Here is a 20,543-nt window from a genome sequence, read left to right on the forward strand (position 1 = left end):
TAGAATGGTAGAATGGCTTTGGTTGAAAGGGACCATAAAACCCATTTCCTTCCAAATGCCCAGTCATGGGTGGGGCTGATATCCACTAGATATGCCTCAGGCCCCATCCAACCTGGCCTTGAACACCTCCAGGGATGGAGCATCCACAACTTCTCTGCACAGCCTGTTTCAGCACCTCACCACAGTTTGAGTGAAGAATTTCCTTCCAGTACTTAAATCTCCCCATTTAACTTTAAAGCCGTTCCCCTTGCCCTATTGATATCAGCCTGCATCATTCTCCCTCCTGTTCATAAGCACCCTTCAAGTACTGGAAGGCTGTCATCAGGTCTCCCTGAAGCTTTCTCTTTTCCAGGCTGAACAAACCCAGCTCAACTCAGATGTCCTTCATAAGAGAGGTAGTCTGGCTCTCTGATCATCTTTGTGCCCCTCCTCTGGACCCACTCCAAAAGTTCTGCATTCTTCTTGTGCTGGAGACCTCAGACTTCTCCTTTTCCCTGCTGGTCACCCCTGTTTTGAAGCACCGTTTGGCTTTCCAGGCTGCAAGAGCGCAGTGCTGGCTCATGTCTGGCTTTTCATCCACCAGAGCTCCTAAGTTCTTCTCTGTAGGACTGCTTTCATTGAATTCTTCCCCTAATCTGCACACAATTCTGAGATTGCCCTGACCCCAAGTGTGATATTTCAAGTCCTTTGCCTTTGGTTCTGAGCACCACTGAGAAATGAAAGAGTTCACCCCCTTGGGTGGCAGGACAAGGCTCAATTGCATATACCCAGCCCCTCTCAGCCTGCAGCTTCATCTACAAGATCACTGTGAAAATGAAAGTCCACTGACATGGTGAAAAGCATATTGAGAGTCATGAGAGTCAACCATGGCACTGTTACAATAATCTTATCTATTTCATCTGGTTAATGTTTAACAAGATTTTGAAAAAAAAAAATACAACTCAACGACATACAAAAAAAAAAAAAAAAAAAAAAAAAGAATCCTTCGTATATTTATAGAAGAAAAGGCACGGTTGATTTCAGAACACGCACACGTACAAAAATCAGTACCAAAATGATAATTTCATTGAACTTTTACCATGAAGTGAAAAAAAAAAAAAAAAAAAAAGAAATACTTCCTTTTTTTTTTTAAGGAAAAAAACAAAGCAGCCCAGAGCAGTTGTAGACCATCCCACTTGCCTTACTTGCTGCTCAGCACCAGTCACATGCTTGAGGGAAGGCTCCACCGTTCTTGCTTTCGATGAAATGAGCTGTGAGATGTTTGAACACTGTTCTCATAAGGAAATGCAAGGTCACTTCTTCACTGGAAGTGCAGTAGTGAAGCTTCACGCGTGTATTTCCATGTGAGACTGAAAATGTTAAATAGAAGAAGTGAAGGAAGTTAAATGCTTTTTTCTTTCCTTTTCTTTTTTTCTTTTTTCTTTTTCTTTTTCTTTTTTTTCTTTTTTTTGTGAAGGTAACTCCTGTGCTTAAAAGGCTGGTTCTACCAAAGAAAGAAGTGTAATCACTGGAAGAAAAGGAGAAAGAACTTAGATCATCAGGCACACCGTGTTGCTGGTGCAATGGATCCAGAAGGTAATAAATACCCTTTTCCTCTCTGAGCCTTGTTTCTTATGTATAATGCCTGATAGTCCATAATCCAGAATGGGGTTCACTGAATCTTATTTGTGTATGGATTAAATTGCCACATTTATCATGGTTAATTCAAAGTAATTCCCTGTCAGGCTTAGCTATGATGTCAAAAAGCAAAGGAGGGAACTGTCCTAGGACTTTTGGAACTTCTGTACAAGCCTTGCTATGTTTGATGGTGTGCCTGACATACATAGCCAAGTAGAGCAAAGTTCTCTTCTTCCAACTGCAGCACATTTAACCGCGGAAAACTGGATTTAAAACTCAGGAGTACCTCAGTGAATTTATGTAGCCAGTTGGTGTATGGATTCTCTTCTCAAGTCTTGAGTGTGGGGCAGCCTTTTGTCTTTGTGTAAGAGAAAAACCTCTGGGCTGGCACAGGCCAGCATATAACTTCTCTGAAAGATGTGTATCAGTGCAGACCTTTCTGTATAGCATGCATTGTATCTCTTGCACAACAGTCTTCATGAAGAATCTGTTGCCACTGGGGATGTTTATCCTCATGCTGGTGTAACCGTTTACTAGCTATGTGGTTCCTCTTCAGTTAAGATTTAATAAGGAGCACATAATCTTTCAAATTGCGTCTCATTGCTTTCCATTCTGGAGGAAACTGCACTGCAGTACTTGAGGAGAGATGTGGCCTCAAGTGTAATACTAGCTTTCCACAGGATTTGTACAGTTTAAAACAGCAAAGACTCTCCTGCTCAGAAAACAACAAACCAATTAGGGTTTTATGAGAATGCCTGAGTCAATAGGCATGAAATACTGCTTTCAGAGAAGTGTACTACTCGCATATGTGTGGCCTATGGAGACTTGTGACAGTTCTGAGCTTCTCTATAAGAACCAAACCAAACATCAGCACCAGCACTGATAGTGTTTCGCCTCTGCTAGTTCAAGGTTCCTCAGCCATTTGTAGAAAAACCCCCAGGATGCAGTGAGAGGAACCCTCCCACAGAGGACGTATTGGGTGATCATGTCTGCAGGTGCTCTGCTTTGCTGGTGTTGGAGAAAGAAGCACAAGAGGCAAGGTAGTAAAGTCAGGAGGAAAGAAGGAGCTTGGGAAGCACGAATGGGGCAGCCACAAGTTTGGAGTCAGGTGGACTGTCTGTTGATTGCAAGACCAGGGGGTTGTACAGTTAGCTGCTGTGGTAGTTTGGGTTTATACCTGAGAATATTTTCTAAAAACAATGTAAAAGAAGTCAAGAAATGGCATAGCCAAGACATGGCTTCACAAAGTTTTGCCAAACATGGGTCTAGAAGTGGGCATCCTCCAAATAAAAAGTTATTTCACCTACTTTTGAATCTTCACAATATACTGAAGCAGAAGGGAGTAGTACTACTTCCTCTGAGGTCTGCAAGCTCCCGAAGATAAATAATTTAGACCAGAGTATTTTTAAGTAGACAGAATGAGACTGCGCTGTTACCCTCCATCATCTGATCCTTCAAGTTTCTTTTAATCATTCTAGGAAATAATATGCAGATTCTGTGTTCAGCTGGACTTCCAAGCACTTGCCAAAAAAGATCAATGATTGCATTAAAAAACTTTCTGAGTAGAAACTTATTTCTGGGAGTGTTCATGCAAATTGAGTGCTCTTTCTGCAAAAAGCTTATCCTGTCCCCAGCTTGTATCAGATGGGATATTAGGGAAATATGGTTATAGTACGTATGTAAGAAGTAATTCTAAAGAGAGATACAAACCAACAATTAAGGTTTCACACTTTAAAATGAGCTGCAAAACAAGTTTACTGCTTGTTCTGTCCAAACACCAAACAGCATGTGGTGATACCTTTTTCTTGCTCTCTGTGAGCGATAGAACACGTAACATACAGACTACACTTCGTTCTCTTTTTAGGCTCTTCTGATCTAGTTGGATAGGAAAAAAATGTCTCAGTATGGAAGCTTCTATACTACATTTTTATCAGAATGATTTGTTTCACTTCTCAGGGGCTGCCTGAGAAGGAGTAAGGAGCAAGGAGCAGGTTTAACTCTACAGCTGCGTCTGAAGAGCAAGTGCTCCTTTGCTGTTATGTACCAGGAAGTTGTACATTATACCTCCTTCATTTAGCCTTGCTTTGAACACCAACCTTTGAACCCTTATTTGATTTTTATCTGTACAGCCACATTCAGGATTGGTTTGGGTAGGCCAGTTCTTAACACATACTGTTCAAGTGATATTCTAGGTTATACAACTGTGCTGATTACTTTATGCTATTACAGATCATTCTTTTTGATGTTTGGGAACGAAACTTCTATTTTTAAAGTAATTTGTTTATAGCTTATGTAATATTTATATTACTGTTTATTTTTATTTTTATTTAGTTTTATATACCCAATAGAGATGAGGAAGCCTGCTCTGTTTTAAGTTCTGTTGGTTTCTGGTCTTAGGTGTCTGATCTCTGTTATGTCCACCAGTAATCCCCTCCTGGCACACAGTGAAGAAGCAGCCTGTTTCAGTCTTGCAGCATTTCAGTTCTCCCTGCTTTTCCTGTGTTTCAAGCTCCTACTTCCTTTTCTCCGCTGGGTTTGCTTCTTGTAACAGTTTGCTTTTAGTTTCCTTTGCATCAAGCTCTTGCTGACTCCTTGAATATTTGGAGGCAGCAACTCGCAAGAGAGTGGCCACTGTCACCTCTGTGCTCAGCAAACAAGGACTGCTTTTGGAATGAATTTGGGAGCAAGAGATTTCAAGCAGAATGGGCCCCCACCAGGCCAGGACTGGATGCTCTTCATAGGCAACAGAGAAATGTCTGTCACCTGTGTCATCTGTTCTCAATCAGGTGTGCAGTCAGGGAACAGTGAGAAAATTTGCCACTTGAGTTTAGATATAGAGTTCTACACACCCAACAGCTAGACAGTGCAACACACTGCTTGCAGAAAACTGAACAAGCTGAACACTAGGAAGAAAATTTCAGAGAGGCTGTTGCCATGTACTGGAAACAGGTTGCTGGAGGCTTGGGAGAGTGGTGAGTCAGAAGCTTAACTTGAAGACAGCTGAGAAATCACACTTTGGCTCACCTGTGGGGTGAATTAATACAGAAGTTCCCTGGAAGACAAACAAGTCATCTTTCTCAACTAATGGAAGTGTTGGAATTTTCCCCATCTTTCTCTCCCCCTACACCTGTCACACAGTTTTCATTCTCGTTTCTTTGGTGCTTTGTTCTAAAGTGACTGTGGAAACTAGTGACATCTCAGCACAGCATCTGGATACAGATCTTTCTCTTGAGAGAATAATAGCCTCTAAAAAGTGATGCAGATTGTGAGTTGCACTGCTGCATTTAGCAGTGCAAAGAGGAACAGACACATCAGACCTACAGTGTGATATTTCCAGGGTTTCTCCTTGGCTCTTTCTCCTTTCCTTTCCCTTTCCTCATCCCCTTCCCATTTCCTGATAAGGACAGTGCTGAACAAAGAGCACATGTAAGCCAGGGGCTTAGAGTTGGTGCTAATAATCTAATCTCTGGTGCTCAGACATTTCTTAAGAAAGACTTTTTTTAATCTTACTTTTTTTTTTTCTTTCTTTCTCTTTTGTCTCATTAACAACCACAAAACAGTTTAGCATGGTGGAAGTATGTGGCATGTCCAAGTTTTGATTACATCAGGTGCTTTCCACAGATTAGGTAGAATGGCACATAGTGACATAAATGATTTTATTAAAGTTACTTACAAAGTTAGAAATTTGAAACTTTAACAAAATGAATCTTACATTAAAAGCAGTATTTTAAACGAGGCAATCAATCAACTGAGATTTATTTCTTTCTATCATTTTCTGGGGCATGGAAATCTTTTTTTTTTTTTTTTTTCCCACTTAATCAGTTACTTCTGAGTGACTCCACACTTAGGATCTGAGCATCCATTTGGTTGTGTATCAGCGAGAGTGTTTTATTCAAAGTTGCAAATAGCTGAATGATATTCCAGGCAGGAAGAAAATAGCTTACATTTGTTCCTCTGCACCTGATGGCATATGAATTTGGTACTTGTTCAGGAGAAGGCAGTGGGAACAAAGCTTCCTATTTTTGTTTGTAGACAACAGAAATCCCAGTTGCAGGATAAGAGTGCAGTTTCATATGACTGGGGTGGCTGGAGGGGTGGCTACATCACAGCTGAACACTCCTTGTTCTTCCTTTTGATGCTCTAGCTTCAGAGCCTCAGTGGCAAAGGAGTCCAGTGCAAAGTAAACATGAAATAATATTTTGCACTGAGCAGGACAGTTGCTTGTTAAGTTACAATGCCAGAGCATGCAGCAAGGTGGAAAAATGCATATGCATGCTTTGTGATTGTTATATTTGTTTAGACAAGTACAAGTTGCAATAAATGATGCCATCACCCCAGTCATTGCACACAGTCAAGCGTGTAAGATTGTTGACTCAGGTCCCCTGTAGTGAAAGAACAGCTGAGAATATGAAATGTATCATCATAGTTTTTCCTAATGTTTGGGCCAGTTTTTGACTGTTTTCCACCTAAATCAATCAGGACCCAAATTTGTCAACACTTCTTCTGACAGCAGAACTTGTATTTAGTTAGATGCTTGCTTTGTGGCATGATCTGAGCACAGTGCAGGCCTTTCCTTTGCAGTGCTTTGATGAATCATTTTTCTTTCCAACTTGAAAATCAGATACTATTATGATGTCTCCTATTGTTCTGTGCTGCACCCCAACTATTGAATACTCCTTGAATTTCTAAATCCTTCCTACTGTATGCTTCTGCTTCTCTGGAAAACAATGACTGCTGTTAGGATTCAGTCCCTTTACCTGCTAAAATGAGCTACTTCTTTTCTTTGAAGTATGAACACTCCAAGGGTTTGGGGCAAATATTTTGTATCGTAAGCTGTCTTTCAGTAAGGGAAAATGGTGTTGGGCAAATATCACTTGGACTGAATAACTACTGAAAGGAAAAATTACAAACAAAATGCAATTAAAAGTGAGTACTGTATCTCCTGTTACATTTGTTTTATTGCTTTGATAACCATTTGAGGTATTGCTTAGTAACCAAATTCTCTTCTAAAAAACAGTGATTCTATGATTTCCAGGAAATGCAGTATTTCTATCACTGGGGTTTTTAAGGCATTCAGTGAAATATTCCTTAGACATGTCAAGTATTGGGTAGTATTTATGAAAAACAGGCTGTTTTTCATAACATTAACATTAACACTAAGAGTATGTTCTTGCAGGAGCTGAGATGTCTTCACCAAATGATGTCAGTATGGAAGAAATATTGCTGGAAGACAATGAGCAAGACACTATAGAATACAGGATCCTCATGGCCTATGCCCAACGGAGGTTGCCAGCCAGCAGATATAAGAAACTTCTGAAAAATGAGGCAAATGTGCTGAAAACATCATCCTTAATCAGGAGTGAAGGGGAGATCCAACATCAAAGTGATAAAAGTGGGCCACACCAAGTATCAGAATTGCAGCATGGTGCAAAGAAACAGAAAAGCAAAAAGCAACCCAAACAAAAATTCTTGTCAAGATATTGTCTGCCCTTTTTCTGCAGGAGAGCAGAGCAGCAAAGTCCCATAAAAACACATGCACCCAACAGTGGAATGGAAGATTTCTCCACTTCTGACACCTGCACTGGGAGCCTTCAAAAAAGGAGTTTTCAGGAGCAAAGTATGTCTTAGTTCTTTCCTCTGCTGTCTGTCCTTCATTTACTCGCTAAATACGTTAAATGATTTATGAATTGCTCATCATGTGCTGTTGGTTTCCATTTAGGAAGTCAGATTGCTGGATAGATCATCACTAGTGCTTGCACATGAGATTCATGCTTCTGACCAGCTTTTTTGTTTTTTCATCATATGAAGATAAATACTATGCAACTGCTTGTTATGAGCTTCGGATTTTTGTTTTCATACCTGTGAAAATGTGAAGCACTGGACAGACTGCAAATCTCCACGCTAAAATCAAGAAAGAGAGATTGTTTGAAGGCCTTTTCAAAGAGTTTTACCATGGAGTGTATGTTCCACAACATAGTCTGAAGTGCAAGGCTTTCCTTGTAGCTCTGGTGCCAAGCAGTCAGAAGCAGCCAGCCTCAATTAGGGAGAAGTCCATGTCTCTGGGCTGCCTCTTGTAATCCCACTGTGTATCGGAAACATCAAAGTCTTCCACAGTTAGATAAACCTTCTTGTTGTTATCACTGCCACAGGACTCTTCTCAGATCCTGACTGAGATGGGTTTAAAAATAATGCCTTGTCTGAGACTGAGTTGGGGAGGTTATAGGGTTTTGAGGAGGGCATTTTCCATATCAGGTCTGGATCTGCCCTTCCATATACTAGAAGGAGAGTTAGTGGTGGTAGTTATGCATTCGACATTCGTGATCAGTTCACATGCACGTCTTGCACTCTGGCCCCATGTAGGGTGCTGCACTGTAGGCAATTGTTTGTTTTCTTGTTTTTTTTTTTTTCCTGCTCTGGAAAGTGACCCATACCTTAACTTTTCATGAAAGACTGAGAGAGGATGGTGAAGTATCTGCATTAAATCACCAAATACAGCATATGATCTATTGCCATATTTTATACAGGTGTTTGTCTGACTGGTCCCAGTGTGATCCTGATGGCTCACTGACCTTGGTGTCACAGCAGTTTCTCCTTCACTTCACTGCATGTAAAAAATATTCCTAAAATTTATCACCCGCTGACTTCTCTAGCCTAACACTCCATTCTCGATCAGTTTAACTAACTTGGACCAGATCCTGCCCACCAAAGGATCCTAATTCTCCCTGCTGCCAAACTCCACAGCGTCTCCCAAGAGGCGCTGTGTCATCCCAATATGTTTTGCTAGCCATAACCTTCCATCATCTGGATCCAGATATCACAATCAGCTGTGTCAATTTTAATTTCCATTTCATTTAACATCGCTAAGGAAAGCTCTCAGGAGTTTTGATGGTCCTCCCAACTCATGACCGTGGTCTCTGCAGGTGGCAGCAAGACCTCAGTGGCACCTCACCCTGCTCCCCATTTACCTCCCTGGAGCAGGTGTCTGGCCTTTGATCCAGATGTGAACTGTCCTTGAGCAGATTGCTAACCGTATTCCTAAAACATTATTTTTTATAACTTGCACTACTGACAGCTGCGAAACACACTTGCTCTGCGGGATAGCTTGCCCAAGGACAGCATGTTCTGTCTAAAACCAGTAATCTTAGGTTTCTGAAGACATAATCATACACTGTCACAAATGGCCCACTCATCTTCCTAGAAATTCAGTGGCTCTGTATGTGAATGGGAGGAAGGAAATTCTGGGGCTTAATTCACCACCCTAGAAAGGCAGTTTTCACTGGCATTAGCACCTCACAACAAACTCTGCTTGTGAATTTGTGAAGTGTTTTGGATCAGACCACAGCTGAGCTTTATTTTGCCGTCTGCCAGTTGCATTGGAGATGCCCCTAAAGAGAGTTCGCACTTGCATCCCCAGCTCCACGAGGCTCACTGTGAAGACAAGTGCTTTCTAGCTGAAGCAAGTCTTACAATAATGCCTGTTGTTCCCTGGGCTGTGGCAGGAAGCCTGGCAGAGTTCCTTCAGTGAGAGGGAAGGCCAACAAGGTCAGCTTGCTGGGTGGATGAAGCCAGTCTGGCTCCTGGATGCTGAGTTTTCGCAGTACTTGTGTGTTCTTTACACAACAGTGTTGAGGACAGGAGAAGTTTCTGCATTAGAGGTACCTCTGAAGGGAAGCCTTCTCTTTTGCTTAGAGTTAACGTGGGGAAACTAGGAAGAGAGCATTCAACTACATCACCCTTCCTGAATCTGGGCCTATAGATGAACCAACTGTGGGCAATTTCAAGCTCATAATAAGGTCTGTGATTCACAGTCCTGTTTCTTAATATGTGCTGTGCTTCTGAGTTGCAAGGATGTCTGCTAGTGGGCAACGCTCATCTTTTCTTCCATATGGTCTACGTATAGTTAGTTGCTGTTCAAATATTAGAGAAAGGTGGAAATGCATTTCTCTCTAAATTATTACCAGCCAATCTCAGGAAACAACAAAGCCCCAGCAGTAGAATCTGTATCTCTTGGTATTCCACCTCAGCAAACATATGAACAAGTAAATCTCTGAAATATTTCTGGCCAAGATTACTTACCTTCTTTATTTCCCACCCTTCTTCCCATCCAGGTGAAAAAGCAGATGTCAATCATATTGTAGACAAACTCTCCAAGCTTGTGACTAGCAGGCCTCAGCCATCTCCTTCAAATGTGGCATTCAGGATGCTGGTGCATACCCGGGCTCTGGAACAAGATAGTGGAGATACTGCTGATGAAAATGAGGGTGAAGGAAATGGTAAGGGGAGGAATTTCATTCTCAGAGGCAATAGCTCAGGTTGGTGTTGCAGAGCAAGGCACTTTTTTCAGGAATGGTGAAGCACCCAGAAGTTCTGTGGTAAGATGCTGTGAAGGGGGAATTTTACTCTGCTGGTTCCTGCCCTGTTGCCCATATTTCAGGGATATCCTTTGCTACTTGCTACTGCAGTTAAAAGCAACATCCTTAAAAGTCCAGGCAGGTGTGACATGCAAAAGGAGAATGACAGCAAAGTGACACAAGGTGTCAGAGCAGTGCTTAGGAGTGGCAGGACTGGGAGCAAAACAGTTTGCTAGGGCTTTTAGGACAAAGACCTGCTTCTGGAACAATGATGTCAGTCCCTCTTCAGCAACAGAACAAGATTGACCAGCAACATCTGTTGAATGTTTGAACTGTCTGTCTTCCATGACATCTGCAGAAGTTTGCAGTTAGTGCAAGCTTCCTCAGGATTTCTGGTTGCAAGAGGGAGCCTGTCATGCTTACACTTTCTGTAATTTGTTAAACCCAGCATTTGTTTTAATAAGTTGCAGAAAGTGCAATTGGCAATCAGGAGAGGAATCTCCTCCGCTAATTTCGAGTCCATATTCTTCAGCTTTTGCTATCTGCTGCTTTGTTCTCTTATCAGCCATACCTCAAAGCTTACAGGGCTGGCAGCAGGATACTAAGGCTCCTTCCAAGGTTCTTAACTGGAGCAAAACATCGTGCAGAGAAAAAGTATTGCCTACTCCATGCAGACTAGAACTTAGAGATTATAGATCCTGGATATACAACTCTGTGAATTTGCCACAAAATAACATCTCTTCATGATTAAGTAACATAAAGACTTTGCCATGCTTTGCTCTCTGGATCCTACTAGAAGACAGCAATATTTATGTCAATCTCTTTTCTTTAACAGATGAAGAAAAGACAATACAAACAATAGTTGCACTGTTAAGAAAATCAGGGGATCAGCTAGAAGAAAGGGTAAGTCCTGCTTTCAAGAGCTACACAGGCTAGAGTGGAGAGAGAAATTACGCATTTGCCAGGAGTGAATGTTTTGTAGCCCTCCTCTCTATCTCTATCCTGAACCTCTCTTTGCACCATTTGAGGCTTTCTGAATCCACCACCATTCATTCTGAAATCTTAATCTTCAAACTAGAAGACTAGTGCAGATCTCTGTTGGAATGTAGGAGGAAGTCCACAAAAAGATGTGTACTTCAAAGGTTCACCTGCCTCAATCCCATTCACTTTTGCAAGACTTTGGACACTGGACTGACTCTGAGAACCTCTTGTGCTTGAGTTAAATTTGACATACATATTGTTCTCAGTGGAGGAAAAGAAAACCTACAGCTTTAGGAATTGCTATAGAGAAGGGTTTGGTTTTTGTTTTTTTTTTTGAGACAAAAATGTAGAGACATTTCCTGAAGGAATAGCTCTGCAGTGAGATGCAAGGTTTGTGTATCATCTGCATTCAACACCACAATTAGCTTGTATTGCATGTATTATCTAGAGATGCTCTCCTTTCCAAGTAGGAAATATAAAGCAATTACAACGGAAGTGGCTCAACCTTTATTCTTATTTTTCAGTTCAAAAAAGACAGGAGTTTCTATCAGCGTTTTGAAGATATGTTGTCCTATGCCTTCTTCGAGAGGCTCACCGATTCATTCCTGGAGAATGTCTCAGCAGATTCCACAAACGAGACAGAAGACCAGTTACAGTGCACCAAAGTTGCCTTTGCACTGGAAGTTGCCACCAGACTTACTGCTGTGGACAACCATCCTATGAACCTGGTCATGGGCTTTGGATTAAAGTACCTCCAAGAGCACTTCAGTCCCTGGATTCGTGATCGTGGGGGCTGGGTAAGAGTTTTGCCTCCCTTGACTCATGCATAATCTAGAAGTACATACTTTCACAGAACTGGCATGGGCCAGATGCAAATCAAACCTAAAAGTTATTCTTGAACACAATGTGTACTTAAGCTGTGGATTTGCTTGCTAAAATACATCTTCTATGCTGCAAGCTGTTTATTTACATAGATCCAAAAATTAATAGGAGACATTCACGGAGGGCTGCTCAGCGTAACACACTATTCCTGGCACAGGCAGACTCTCCACCACAAAAACCTGAGGTCTAGGAAAGACACCAGGAAACTTCACCACATGCTTGACGTAATCTTAACCTTATCCCTGAAGTCCACTGTTAGCAAGTTCTGGGAGCAGCATAGCAGTTCATAGCTTCATACAGTCTGCCCTTATGGTATGTTTTATGTTCACCTCTCCATACACAAGAACATCTATTTATGTTCAAGAGCACTGTGCAAAGGGCTTTTTGTCAGCAGTGGTGCAGAGCTGTTGCCCTTTGTAACTTGTTTACCTACCTTGTTGAGAGGTAAGAGGTCCTAGTAGATTTGTACTTCATAAACCCCTGTAAAGCATAAGTCCATTGGAATAGACAGCATGTGAGGTCAGGAAATTCTACTGGACTGACCCCAGCAGAATAGAAACTAGGATCAGTCATCATTGCTTTTAAATTTTTTAACTCTTCTTTCTCTATGATAGGACAAGGCTTTGAGTTCACTGGATCAAGAAGAAGTAGAATAATTGTGACTGAGTTCATTCTTCAGGGTACCTGAGCCTACAGTTAAGGAACATGCAGAATTTGATGCCAATGGCTATGTATTTTTATTTTTATTTTTCACGTGGAATGTTTGACCGTTCTATTTCTAAGTCTGATGGGTACAACAGCACTTTCTCAAAGTAGGTATTGATGTACTTTCTAGTGGATATGAATTCACTTCCAACTTCTCTGGAGCACTCAGCCTCATGGACATTGATTTCAGTTAGATTTCTGCGTAGAGTTGCTTCCGACTGCTCCTAGAGGTGGATGTTAAAATGCAAATGGGAGGAAAAGAAGGGTAAGCAATCAGGAACCACTGGAGTCAATAAACCATCAACCAGTCAAGATGTGCACTGCCAGTTTTGTGTGGTTCATAGTGGTACCACCAGTTACCAGTCCCGTGTACCTTGTTAGTAGGTGTACCTACATGCTACTGTCAGTGCTGCCTCTCTCTCCCTTTCCCTGGTTAGTTTCTCCAAACTATTCATGCCATCTTATAATTCTGACAGGGACTGAGTAAAGCTAATGGAAGCTATTTGCTCCAGTGCCTTCCACATTCTCCCAAGATAATAGACTTGATCTACCTTAAGATGTTTTAATTTGAGTTCTTTTGTTTTAAACCTCTTCAGAGCATAATGCAATAGATGTTGTCTTTTATATTGCTATTTTTTCTACTGAAGTGGAAAATACAAAAATGGTGAGAGATTTTTTTATCCAAGAAATTTAAAACAATTCTATTGTGTATTTCTCATTATAGAAAAGCTCGATGCTCTTTAATCTCAGGGATTTCTCATAAACAGAAGTGTACTTTCAGGCATGGAAGGTGAACGAACTCATTAGAGTTCCCGAATCTGTAGGTGTGGCAGAGGAAGGAATAACAGCTTGTCATTTAAAGCAGAGATTTATTCCAGTTAAGCTATACATTATTTTAAGTCTTGACTTGTGACATATTTAGTCATGACTTCCATCCCCTGAAAATCCTTGGTGGATGGAGAGGGAACTTGGAACAACTCCTGAAGCTGTGCCATCATGGTGTTGCTTCTGTGATTTTCCAGTACAGAGTTGTTTTTTCCTGAAAATACTCTCTTCCCCTCAGTAAGATGCCCTTCTATTACAGGTACTCATTCTGACTGTACAAGTATGTTAACAATTGAAATTGCATGAGGAACTTACTAACAAATTATGAATTTGAATAAAAGTGATAAAAAGCATTTTAACTGGGGGTGTAAAATATGCAATACCATAAAAGATGAAATATTTTTCTAATAAACCTTAAATTTTCAACTTATGAGTAGCAAGCTGCTGCTGTTTGAACATGTATGTGTGAAACAAGGCCGAGAACATATGATGGAGTGAGCTTTGTTTCCCTGCTTCAAACGACTTGGGAAACACTTGTTACATCTCTAGACTGCAAATCCAGGATTCTCTTAGTTGTTAAGAACATTCAGTCTTTCTGACCACTTCAGATATCCCAAAATGGGGTCTGACATGGAGGGGGGACAGCATAATTTGGGGAGAGATACAAGCATTTAACCAGAAGCTCAATATGTTATTTTTCGAAGGAGAAAAGCATCCTTCCCTTTGTCTGACGCCTTTTTCCAATGAGAAGTGTTGTGTGGTGTTATGCCCTTCCTCACACTAGAGGCTGCTGTTTTATTTATTATAAATTTGATTGGCTGCAAAAGCAAGCTTGTTAACTAGATGTTGGCACTGAAGAACTAGAAGTGATTCCACTTTAATTACAGGCAGACCAGACTTGGTCTTCTGGCACATGCCATTTGTTGAGAGCTAGCCTGTGGAAGTCTCTTATTTATATTTCATCTTGAAGAATGGTCTGATGTTTAGGAAGGTGAAAGTTTTGCATTTGTGAGTGTGATTTTTAAGCTGAAGGTTTAAGAGCTCTGAACACACACTTACCTTTCCTTCCCAATCTGGTACCTCAGGGCCAGTTTCATGACAAGAACGAAGCCAAGATAGCAAGACAGCAAGATAGACAATTTTGGATGTGAATGTGAATACTAGCCATCGAAGAAAAGATGCTCAGCTGGTTTTTATTTTGCTCTGGGCAGTTCAGAGGGACTTTTTCAGTAGCAGTAGGGGCCAGCACAGATAATCAGCCAAGTGAGCTGTTTCTTATTTAGACAGTCTTACATTTATCATCCACGTCAGTTAGATTTTAAAAGCAACCTACTCCTTTTATGGCAGAGATCTGTGGTAACCTTCTTGCTGGAATGATGGTTTTGGTTTATTGTGGGAGCAGTCAGCAAGGCTGAGCACCAAGCTGTTGTCCCTGCTCCTGGCTGGTATTAATTAGCAAAATTCTACTACTGGCTCAACCAGTCTTGCCTTGTTTTCTTTTTTAATCTGTGATGACTAAGCCAGTGGCAGACAAATGTGTGAGTCTGGGATGTGTATGGGAGTAGAGGGAATGTTGTGAAGGACAGTGCCTGTCCATGCCTTCATTTTACTTGAATGTCTCACAAGAAATACTTCTCCCTTTATTGCTGTAGGACCCTGTGGTGACAATCTGGGGTGTTACTTTGAAGATAGAGTGGTCTACTATTAAAACAGATTGTTGTTTGGGACTTCTATTAAGGAATCATAGAATGGCTTGGGTTGGAAGGGGTCTTCCAACAAGATCATCAAGTTCCAACCCCCCTGCAATTATATATGTATATATATACACATATATATATTAGTACATATCTAAGCTCTTTGCTCTATCAGCTAACTCAATCTTAAAATGAACTTATTTTACTGAGCACTCTGTAGGCAGTGCCACAATTTATCTCATCCTGCAGTTGCCTTCTAGGCTGTGTAAAATTGAGCCGGTCCCCCAGGGCAGCCCAGGAGCTGCTGTTCCAACCTAACTCACCCTCCATGGGCCAGAGCTCTAACTGTAAATGGAATCTGCCCCCAGTGCTGTTCCTGGTGTTAAAGCATCAGAAAAGAGGATCCCACTGCCCATGTGTGTAGACACTCACAAATGGGCTGTGCCCAGGCTCATGGCTGCAGCACCCTTGGTCCAGTGAGTAAGAAGCAGGAGGTAGAAACGGCAGAACACAGTGGAGTTCTTGCCCCAAACCAAACATTTCGCTGCTCCACTGCTTACCTTTGCTCCAGCCATCAGAGGAGGGATTTCTTTTGGCTCTTGGCTGGTAGAGCTGCAGTTTTCCTGTGGAACAGGCTGGTGAAGTATTAATTCTTCTTGCTGTATCACATGGCCTCCATCCTTTCAGAACTGTCTCCTCCTTTTTCTCCTTCCCACAGGAGAAGAGTGAACACATGCATTTCAGTAGTTGACAGAAAGTGAATTGCAGTGGAATGATGAGGGGAATAGCCCAAGAGATAGCACTGTCTGAAATGTGGATTTACGGTCTAAGATTCGTCCGCTGCAAAGTCTGAAAACCTGGAAGAAGTTCAGGGTGAGAAGTTCACTGCTGAGGCACTGAAGTGTGAGAGAAAGGTGAGAACTGAGCAGAAAACATTAAAGCCTGCTTGTTCATTGTCTGTTATGAGCTTGTCAGGGGTGGTACTCTGAAAGAGAGACAAAAATTGTGGAGAAGTTGCAGAATACCTAGAGCAGCAGGTCGTGGGGTGGATTAGGATATGTCCTTGGGTTGCAACTACTGCAGCTCATCCTCATCGACCAACAGAACTTTTCTCCTGTGTGCCATGACTTGCTCCACTGCATTTCTGCTTCAGCCAAAGCAAAAAGCATTTTTGCTGGGCAAATGCACAAACAATGCATTTTCCTGCCTAGGGTGATGGAAATGATGAGTTGCAAAAAGATTTCTTGCTGGAGTCAGCATCATTGCTGGCTGATATGATCTCTGTGTTGACTTTCAAGATAGCCTTCTTTTCATCTTCCTATCCCAGGGTCACCTTTGGTAGAAGCATGCAAAACCTGGCTCTTATCTCTGTTCTAGCAGGAGGCACAGATGCTTCCCAGGCAAAGTCAACATGCTAATGCAAATCCAGCCCAGTTCATCACTGGGACATGCTGGAGAGAGATTGAATCTAGGTTTCTGGAAGCTAACAATTACAAATGGAGATTTCTGTCTGCTCCTGCAGTTTCTACTTTAAATACACATTATACATAGCACTGCAGTGGAAAAATTTAATTACACTCTGTGCTAGCTATCTGAACCTGCATCTGCTTGCATGACAGTTAGCTGATCTGACCACTGTGGGTATGAAATGTGTTTTTTTGTCCTTTATACTCTCCCTGCTGCAAAGCCAGAAATGGTGTATCCAGAGGAGTGGTGCTCCTCAGGGGTCAGTACTGGGGCCGTTCTGTTGTTATCTTTATTGATAAGCTGGACAAGGGAATTGAGTGCACCCACAGCAAGTTTGCAGATGACACCAAGTTGGGAGGAAATGTCGATCTGCCTGAGAGTAGGAAGGCCCTCCAGAGGGATCTAGTGGGCTAAGGCCAATTGTTAGCTTCAAAAAAAGTTAATTTCCTTCATGCTTATAAGCTCCCTGTCTTAGCTGGCAGCCATCTAAATATGAGCCCAGGTGGCCAAGAATAGCAATGGCATCAGAAATAGTGTTGCCAGCAGGAGCAGGGAGGTTATTTTCCCTCTGTACTCAGCCCTGGTGGGACCACAATTTAAATACTGTGTTCAGCTTTGGGCTCCTCACTACGAAAAAGGCATTGAGGCTCTGGAGTGTGTCCAGAGAAGGATGGTGAAGCTGGTGAGGGGTCTGGGGCATAAGTCTTCCAAGGAGAGGCTGAGGGAACTGGGATTGTTTAATATGGAGATGAGGAGGCTCAGGAGAGGCTTTGTAGCTCTCCACAGCTACATGAAAGGAGGTTGTGGTTGGGTGGATATCAGCCTCTTTTCCCAGGTAACAGTGATAGGACAAGAGGTAATGGCCCAAAGTTATACCAGAGGAGGTTCATGCTAGGAACCTCACCTGGCACAACAGTGTTAGGAAAAATTTCTTCTCACGAAGAGTAGTGAGGTATTGGAATAGGATGCCCAAGGAAGTGATGGAGTCACCATCCCTGGAGGTGTTCAAGGAACGCGTAAATCATAAAATCATAGAATTTCTCAGATTGGAAAAGACCTTGATGATCTTGAGATCATTAAGTCTGACCACAACCTAACCATACTACCCTAACTCTAACAATGCACTACTAAATCATGTTCTTGAGCACCACATCCAAATGGTTTTTAAACACATCCAGGGATGGTGACACAACCGCCTTCCTGGGGAGCCTATTCCTGTGCTTAACCACCCTTTCTGTAAAGAAGTTATTCCTGATATCCAACCTAAGCCTTCCCCGGTGCAACTTGAGGCCATTTCCCCTCATCCTGTCACCTGTCACCAGTGAGGACACCAACCTCACTCTCACTGCAATCACCTTTCTGGTATTTGAAGGGAGCGGAGAGGTCTCCTTTCAGTCTCCTTTTCCCAGACTAAACAGCCCCAAATCACTCAGTCGCTCCTCATAGGGTGTATGTATCACTTAGGGACACAGTTTAGTGTGCATGGTGGTGATGTGTTGACAATTGGGCTTGGATGATCTTAGAGGTCTTTTCCAACCTTAATGATTCTCTACTTCTATGATCTGCTAGGTTGGTCCTGTTTTCTAAACAGGCGAGAGAAGAGGCATACCGAAAGGTTCTCAGCCTCTCAGACTAAGCGCTCTGTATATAGTGGCAGAAAGGTGGATAAGAGTGAGACTTTCCATGCTGAACAAGGCTGAAAGGAAGTCTTAGGTGGTGCCAGGTGTGACTAAGTATTTAGTGTGGGTGCTTGTCCTGAAATTAAAACTTTCTGGTGGGTTGAGGCCCTTGACCTGGAGGCAGGGGCTGGACCATACAAGGATACAGGAAAGCTATGGTAATAAGAAGCGTCACAGTGCAGCTGTGCTTGTAAGCAAGTGACTAAGAAGTCATGGTGGGAGGAAAATGAAGCAAGAACTGCTCTCTAGCACTAACCATCATAAATATTTTGTGTTGCATACAGGATGCAAGAATTACTTCAGGCATTATCATCATTTTATGCATTGGAGAAAAAGCGGGGGTGGGCTTGTGATAGACCTCTTCTGACAAAGATGAAGGAGGCCATTAACAACAGCCAAATTCTGTGCTTTTTGTTGCCAATCCCAGATTTAACAAAGTCCTGAGTTAGCTCCTCTACCTCCCCCTGAAGAACTCTGAAAGATTAACCCCTTCAGTTTTGAGGTATTTGTTATGGAAATACGGGACAGAATTTGTCCAGGGTGGCTGTTGCTGTGCTCTACCAGCTCACAAGGCAACTCATGAAGCTTGCTGACCAAGAGAGGTCCTGAGCAGGCCAAGCATTCATGTCAGCATCTCAGATTTAGCCACAAAAAGACATGAGTTAACAACAGTCATGAAAGACTAAAAGTTTCAACACCTGATTCCAACCCTCATGAAATCTGAGTGCTGATGGACATGTTTCCCAGACCAAATCTGCTCCAGTCCTGAGCCTGCAGAGTTATCACCAGCATCTGTCCCCTTGTCACTGGCCAGGCTGCTGCAGCAAATGAGGTGATACCAGCTCTTGCTGCAATCTCAAGCAATCAAACAGAGTTGATCATCCAAGGCATCACATGTGCTCTGCTGAGCCTTAGTGGGAAGCGATGTGTAAAAGTATTAGTGAGGGATAGTGCAGAGTTCAGTGCTGGGGTCAGCCCTCTGCTTTCAATTAAAGCGAGTGCGAGTTGGGAAAGACAATATCCCATTATTAAGTGGGTAGTGGCTGTCACGTTGGATGCCATTTCTGCATTCAGTTAAATGAGGCAAATTAGCCTTTAGTGCCAGAAGAAAAACCAAAATGAGAGCCAGTCTGATGGACCAAAATTAAATGTGACACAGGAAGAATTTATTGTTCCCACAAAAACGTTTGGAATACACCCTGGAAAGAAACTTCAAGAAATCCATGCAAATGCTTTGAAGGGGACTGACTCACAATCACTTTGAAGACTAAGTTGGTTATTTACTCTTAGCTTTTGAAAAAGGTTTTAGGATTCACAAACTGTGTTACATTTGGATGGGGGAGGGCTAGCATGTCCATCTACTCTTTGCTCTCTCAAATGTTTCCAAGCAAAGCGCTTATCCTCTTCATTTACTCTGGAGATCAGTGGTGCTCAGCATCTCACCCTGAGCAATGTTCTTGCACCCAGTGAAAAGCAAATAACCAGCATGAAAAGCAAGTTACTGGTAATTCTGGGTGAAGACTGCTTTCTCTTGGACACAGCAGTAGACACGTGAAGATACATCCGTGTGGACATGAGATCATGGTCTCCCATATGGGAATAAGGAACAGGGAAATGTGAAAAATGAAGTAATTACTATCATTAAATATCCTGTTTCCCCCACTACTAGTAATGGTTTCCAAAAGAGAAAGGCAGGGAAGTGTCATTTTGTTTTATCTTCAGATACTCCAGAGCAAGCTGAAAGCAAATATGTCAATAAATGTGCTGTTCACAGTATGCACATCAGCCTGCCATTCCTTTTGGAGGCCTTGGTACAGACCTTATTAAGCCTCTTACATCAAGAACAAGTCAGCTAATTATCTTCTGGCCTCAGGGTCTCCCTTTCTAGCAGCCCAAGCTACTACAACACTGAGCATTTGGCTGTAGTTGTTCCCAGAGAAGAAAAAAATGATTTGTCCTTCAGCAACTTTATGTGCATATAGAAATATAACCATACAGAAAACCAAAAATCCACTATGTGAAGGTTTTTTTTCTTGAAGAAAAAAAAAAACAACAAAAACAAACAAAAAAAAACCCTACAAAAATAGTAGAGGCAGTTGCAATTATGAATAGGAGCATCAAGCACTTCCAAGTTCGTACAAAAATGCAAAGACATAAAAGATGCATCAGATAGCTGACTTTATTCTGTTTGGAAGAAGAAGATGTAGCAATCACTAGAAATAGAAGTGATATGGCAGTTGTAATGCAGCAGTAACACAGAGAGAGAGAGGTAGATCCTTACTCTTGATGATGGATGTGGCATTCAGTTCTTCCTGAGGACTTTTAGCCTTACGAAGTACCTT

At 42.0% G+C, this 20,543-nt stretch overlaps 1 protein-coding gene across 1 annotated transcript; it reads left to right on the forward strand.

Annotated features, from left to right (window-relative positions):
• Positions 1–1,208: 1,208 nt before the first annotated feature.
• On the forward strand, positions 1,209–13,734 carry BCL2L14 (BCL2 like 14). The gene is made up of 7 exons (XM_048952783.1): positions 1,209–1,291; positions 1,457–1,575; positions 6,794–7,234; positions 9,726–9,890; positions 10,804–10,871; positions 11,474–11,746; positions 12,446–13,734. The coding sequence occupies exons 2-7, from the start codon at positions 1,563–1,565 to the stop codon at positions 12,485–12,487; spliced, it is 1,002 nt and encodes a 333-aa protein (XP_048808740.1). The 5' UTR covers positions 1,209–1,291; positions 1,457–1,562; the 3' UTR covers positions 12,488–13,734.
• Positions 13,735–20,543: the final 6,809 nt, after the last annotated feature.

The sequence above is a fragment of the Lagopus muta genome, chromosome 1 (assembly GCF_023343835.1).
Source record: "Lagopus muta isolate bLagMut1 chromosome 1, bLagMut1 primary, whole genome shotgun sequence".
NCBI classification, from domain to species: Eukaryota; Metazoa; Chordata; class Aves; order Galliformes; family Phasianidae; genus Lagopus; species Lagopus muta.

Bases quoted from the DNA above. Each gene is read 5' to 3' on its own strand.
- BCL2L14 (XM_048952783.1), top strand. The intron at 7,235-9,725 runs GTATGTCTTAGT...CTTCCCATCCAG, and splicing joins AAGGAGTTTTCAGGAGCAAA to GTGAAAAAGCAGATGTCAAT. The intron at 10,872-11,473 runs GTAAGTCCTGCT...CTTATTTTTCAG, and splicing joins GGGATCAGCTAGAAGAAAGG to TTCAAAAAAGACAGGAGTTT.